This window comes from Delphinus delphis, chromosome 12, assembly GCF_949987515.2.
Source record: "Delphinus delphis chromosome 12, mDelDel1.2, whole genome shotgun sequence".
NCBI classification, from domain to species: domain Eukaryota; kingdom Metazoa; phylum Chordata; class Mammalia; order Artiodactyla; family Delphinidae; genus Delphinus; species Delphinus delphis.
The window spans coordinates 9,069,607-9,075,606 of NC_082694.2; the positions used below are offsets into that span (position 1 = coordinate 9,069,607).

Below are 6,000 nucleotides of genomic sequence, written 5' to 3' on the forward strand. Positions count from 1 at the left end.
CAGTGGTTGGGCGGATGGAGAGCGTAGTGCTCACGTTGTGTCAGGATCCAGGATGAGCTGAAGAGACACGGGCAGGAGCCCTTGGAGTTGAGGGCAGAGGAGGGTCGAGAATGGGGCTCCAAGGGGGTGGCGAGGCTCCTGGAGATGTTTTGTTGTTGTTGTTGTTTTGAGCTGTGGGAGACCCAAGTGTTTTGCAAAGCAATGGGGAAGTGGTCAGAGGCCAGGGAGAGCCTGAGAGGCCGGAGGGGACAAGGGGGTAAGTCGAGGAGATGGAGCAGGGTTTGCAGGGGCCAAGGACGGGTCAGTGCATGTGAAGCCCAAGGTTCCTCTCCACCTGCCGGGACGCCAAAGCTCGCAGGGCGGTGACTCTGTCCCTCGCCCCTCCTTGGTGACTAGGGGACTGGCAGAAGAGGGCTTCCATGTTGAACTGGAGGCGGAAGCCAAACCAAATAGAGTAAAATTCTAAACAAGCCGGAACAAGGGGTGCCGTCTGTCAGGCCACAAAGAATGAGGACGCCGACTCGCCCGGGCCTCCCTTGCGTGTGGCTGTGACCCGGGTGTGGCCTGTACCTGCTGGCGGGGCTGCCCTGTGGACACGGGAAGCAGGAAGGAGCCGGGTGAGGATGGAGGTAACCGTCCACTTGCTTTGTGGGCTGGCTGGCAAGTATTCAGAGAGGGCAGCTCGTGGGGAACCCTTGGATTCAGGGTGCTTTCCAGAGACCTGTGAGAAGCCACTTAGTTAATCATTCCGTTTCCTCGAAATGTTTTGGTTTTAAAGGCATTATTTCTCTTCTCTCCCGAACATCAAGGAAAACAGCCACGGCTTACTTTTGGTGTCAGTCTCCACAAGGGAAGGTTGTGCTTATAATTTCTAAAAGAAAAGAGAAGAAGAACGTCCCAAGTCAATCGGGTATTGGGTAGCATGTACTGGTCTAGCGTGACAGGCCTATATTAAAGAAACCTGACCTTATCATGTACTGACTCTTATCTCATTCTCTAAGGTATCCAACAGGAGGAAGGTGACTTTAAAATTGTGTATAGGAGCAGTTGCATTTGATTCTTTGTGGCTCAGACTGGAGGAGCAGAATCTCTTTGATTTGTCTTTAACTGAGAAAACAAAGTCCCTGAAAACAAAGTACTAGTGTCACCAGAGAGGCTCCCAGACCTCCTTCCCTGCCACTGTCTCCCAGAGCCCCTGTGCCGTGCTCTCTGGGTGGGAGAAGCCGCAGGGGGGCTGAAGGTGACTAGGATTGTTTTGCATAACCTGTGTCTTTACCCACAGAGAAGGCAGCAGGGCCTGGGACCGACGGCCAGCCCGCGCCGCCCTGGATCACCGTCGGGCGACAGAAGCGGCGAGGGGCCCCGGAGCAGCCATCCAGCCAGGAAGACAAGCCTGGGGCCGGAACCTTGAAGTCTGACACAGGAAGGCCAGCCAAGGCGCCCGAGAGAACCCAGGTGCTTAGAGCAAACATTCCCTGTCTCTGTGGATGCAGGGGAGAGCCCCTGGCGGGGCTGGGACCCGGGACCCCATGATGGCCTCATGTCCTGCACGGTCATTACGGGGACCGTCGCCTGTGATGACTGCTGCTGTCTGCCCTGTGCATGTGCTGGGCGGCTAAGGCGTCAGAGAAGCCATGCATCACTCAGGCAGTGGAGACAGCCCTGTGCTCCCGGCCTCCTTGGCAACATAGCTCAGCATCTGGAGAAATGGACCGGGGTTAAAATAACTTCTCAGTTGGATGCCAGGCGACCATGTCAACAGCTCCATCTCGACTCATTTTGCAATAATGACCGAGTTCTGCTTTTGCTGCTACACTGGCCACCCGCTGGGGTCCTTATTCCTCACCTAGGACTGCAGGGCTGGAACCTGGGGCTCCCTTTTACACTCCGGACTGAAAACAGCGTTACCAAACCCAAACGACTGCGCGTAGAAGCAGGCTGAGACTCACAGCTTTTGTGTTCCCCCAGTTGCCATGGTAAATCCCAAAGCACATTTCAGCCATGCGGGGAGGTGAGCCTGAGCCTGCAGTAGAACCTGCTTCTCTCCATTTTAACCAAAACCACAATCGTACCCCAGCTTGGAAACCCTCCTGCAGGCTTAGGGAGTTCATAAAACAGATATTCACCAGTGACCCCGGCATCCATGATCATACCAAGTGTCATAAAAGTCTCAAAAACTATTTCCAAACACAGTTCATTTTGCCTTTCCAATGGAACCTGCTGCCTGACGTCTGGGGTTGAGGCCAGGGCTGGGGACAGGGCAGAAGCCAGGATGCCTGTGTGTGCCCAGGAGGCCTGCACGAGTGGACTCCAGCATCCTGGAGGCCAGATGGCAGCCAGTACCCAAAGCAGAGCTCCTCCGAGAAAGTGCCGGTAGCATGATTCACGTTGGCAGAAAAACCCCGTGGCTCATTGCCTTTGGTTAGGTTTGTCCCCATCTGAATCTCAGGTGACAGGACAGCGTGTGTCTTTCTTACATCCTCACAGGAGTCCATGAAGCAAGCTGACTTCGTCCGCAGCAAGTCTTTCCTGATGGCCCCTGCCAAGCCCACTGTGGACCAGAGGCAGGGGACAAAGCTCCACCTCCAGGAGGGGCTGCAAAGAGGGATCTCCTTGTCCCATCAGAACTTGGGTATGAAACCCGAAAATAGTACTGAACACTTTGAAATGCATTTCCGGGTTTGGTCCTGCCATGGTTTTTTTGTTTGTTCGTTTGTTTGTTTGTTTTTTGCGGTACGCGGGCCTCTCACTGCTGTGGCCTCTCCCGTTGCGGAGCACAGGCTCCGGACGCACAGGCTCAGCGGCCATGGCTCACGGGCCCAGCCGCTTTGCGGCATGTGGGAACTTCCTGGACCGGGGCATGAACCCATGTCCCCTGCATCGGCAGGCGGACTCTCAACCACTGCGCCACCAGGGAAGCCCGGTCCTGCCATGTTCTGTTCTATTTTGTTTTTCTGAATTACTTGCCACGTTGATTTTTTTAAAACAGCTTTTATTGACATAATCATTTACTTGGCAAAAAACTCACCCATTTTAAGCACACAGTTCAGTGAGTATCTATTTACTGAGTTGTCCAACCATCACAGTCCAATTTTAGAACATTTCCCTCACCCTAAAAAGCTACCTCATGCCCATTTACAGTCATTCACCATTCCCACTCCCCAGCTCTCTATTTTCTGTCTCTCTATTTGCCTCTTTTGGGACATGTCTTATACATGGCATCATAAAATATGTGTTCTTTTGTATCTGCCTTCTTTCACCGAGCATAATGTTTCTAGGTTCATCTTTGTTGTGGCATGTATCAGTATTTTTAGATTTAGTTTTCGTTGTGGTAAAATACACATGACAGAATTCCCCATCTTAACCCTTTTTCAAGTGTACAGTTCAGCAGTGTTAAGAATATTCACACACACAGTGCTGGCAGCTTTATTGTGAAAGTTTCTCTCACCTCATTGCATCACTGGAACTGTTCGAGCCTGCTCTGAAGTCTTTTTAGCACATAAGTTATCCCACGCTGAAACCTTCTTTACAAGTGTACGGGCTTTATGTTTGAGACCACGGTTAAGACCTTGGACCTGTCGTTTAAAGGCGTGCAGGAGGCTTAAGTGCAAATCCAAACTCATTTCTCACGTTTCCGTTTGTTTTGTCTTCTCTCCAGCAGCCCAGTCGGCAGTGATGATGGAGAAAGAATTGCATCAGCTGAAGAGGGCCAGCTATGCCAGCACAGACCAGCCATCCTGGATGGAACTTGCCAGAAAGAAGTCGCAAGCTTGGAGCGACATGCCCCAAATTATAAAATAGGTTAACAGTGTGCTGGTAAAGAATGTCCACTATCTTGACGGGTCACTTTCTTTAAAACTGCCGCTAAATCAAGGCAAACAAACTGTGAAACTTGAGTGATTTTATCATCAGGTTACGGGAGAGCGAGCTCGGGGAAGAGGAAGAAACCAGGCAGACAAGTTGGACGGACACATCGCCAAGGGCCTGGGCCAGAGGTGCCCGAAGACAAGAAAACCATTGAAAAGGGCCAGGAACGAGGTTCTGTGCCCACAGGTATGAATGTGAGTCTTTCAGAATCCCCAGGGTAAAGAAGGCTCGGGCAGGGAAGGAATTGCAAATGAAGCGTGGATGCAGAGCTCGGAGGGCCTTCCGAGAGAACGTGTGTCTGCGCCTCCATCTGAGATCAGCTGTGTCTCTGGCCATTGTCCTGCCTGTGGAGCCCATCCTCTCCTTTCATGTTTACTGTTAGGCATGACATTCATGGTAAAACAGGGATGCCGTTTCCAAGAGCAGCTATAACACGGTCCGTTTTCCTGAAGGCAGCTACTCCAAGAATGAGTGGAAGGAACACAGCAGGGTTCATCAATTCACAGACTCTTTCCAAAATTAATTTTTAAACTTTTCCACTTGGCATCTGTGTCCCTCACTATTGCACAATGCATTGCCTGTCAATAAAAGGTTTCAAACCTGCTTCCGTGACACGTGTTATTTCCATGCTGTTTCTACTCACGTTGAGAGAACGTCCTCCAGCAACTGAGTTAAATGCAATGTGTGGAATTTCATTTAATATAGATCTCATGTCAAATCTCAGTTGGGTTGATTTGGGGGTTTGGGTTGTATGAGATCTTTTTTTTCCCCAGTAAAATTTTGGTCTTTGTTTTTGAAAATCAGAAGCTACTGTAGGCTTTTTGCTCTTTACAACTATTTGGTACAACATATTAAAAATAGAAAATTTCCTTTAAAGTTGCCATTCTTTCACATCTCATTAATCTAACCTGTATGTTTCTGTTGAAAACTAGGTTATCAGTGCATTAACCAGGATGATCCATGAGTGGAGAATGTGGAAAAGCCAGGAGAGTAAGAGCATATATTTGGGATATCAGAATTATGTCTCAGTTATATAATACCTCTATTTTTAAAAACCTTTCCGATTTGTTCCTTTGAACAAGCTAATCTCCATGGGAATGTGTATAGCTGGGGACATTTGGCCATCAGAATCAATAAGACGTCATATATAATTTGATTTTATATACCCTAAGTTCTGCTCCTTTTACAGTATTTTCTAGCTGTTAGAACTATACAACGTGGTCAGGTCTACCTGTATGGAAAAAGTCCTGGGATAGTTGTTTTTTCCCCAACCAAATTGATCTATTAACTGCATTCACTTGGAGAACATCAACGCCAAATTCCCTGGTGAATGTGCTCTAAACGAGAACTCCCTCCATCCAGCCTTGCTCCAAAAGCTTAGATGTGCATAGTTTTAACTAGGAAAAAATACATGTTGTCTATTATTACTCAACACCATCATTTCTCCTATTAGCAGAACATTTCAGATGAACAGTTTTGAGGCAGTGGATTTCACTGTAAGATCAAAAGTATTTGGTTCCATTTTGCTGAAATAGAGGTTGATATTCTCTGTGTGTTGCAGGACTGGGTTTCATTCTCTCTGGCACCAGGTAAGTTAGGAGGGTATAGAATTTTAGGACACTGGGAGAATTCCCTGCAGGGGGTGGGGGTGGTCCTGCAGCTGCCACCTCTCCCTGTGCCCTGCATGGAGGTTGTGAGCTTCTTCCATAACAAGAAGAGCTGAGACAGAGGCCAAAATTTGGAGATGATGTGGGAAGTCTAGACTGGAAATGGAGATGATAAAAGCCTGCAAGGAGTTGTCAGCTTTTTTCAGGCTGTCAGGTTTTTCCTAAGAAGAAAGACAGCAAGCAATTACTGAGTTCTTCCTCTGTCCTGGGCACTGCTCTGAGTGCTTCATACCTATTATTTGTAATCCCTTCCACAGTCCTTTGGAGATAAGTACCAATCTTTACCTTGCAGATGAGGAAATGGAAGCATTTCATTGAGATTAAGGTCACCTGCCCAAGACCTCATAGCAGAGCACCTGGTAAGTGGCCCCAGACCCCATGCTTTTAAACACTACCCTCAAGTGAATCCCCATTTTTAAAAAGCATTAGTGTGGAGGTGAATCGGTGTCCTCAGAGACGTAACACA

At 48.7% G+C, this 6,000-nt stretch overlaps 1 protein-coding gene across 3 annotated transcripts in view; it reads left to right on the forward strand.

Annotated features, from left to right (window-relative positions):
- CRACDL (CRACD like) overlaps positions 1 to 4,679 on the forward strand; it is a 121,698-nt gene extending 117,019 nt beyond the window's left edge. Inside the window, exons 9-12 of one of the 3 annotated variants that reach the window (XM_060027676.1) lie at positions 1,283 to 1,455; positions 2,488 to 2,632; positions 3,659 to 3,816; positions 3,913 to 4,679. In XM_060027676.1, the coding sequence (XP_059883659.1) occupies positions 1,283 to 1,455; positions 2,488 to 2,632; positions 3,659 to 3,801 (461 nt within the window). In that variant the 3' untranslated portion in view covers positions 3,802 to 3,816; positions 3,913 to 4,679. Of the gene's footprint in view, positions 1 to 1,282; positions 1,456 to 2,487; positions 2,633 to 3,658 lie in introns of all 3 variants that reach the window. The other 2 variants (XM_060027675.1, XM_060027677.1) reach the window with 2 other exon arrangements.
- The last annotated feature ends 1,321 nt before the right edge of the window (positions 4,680 to 6,000 follow it).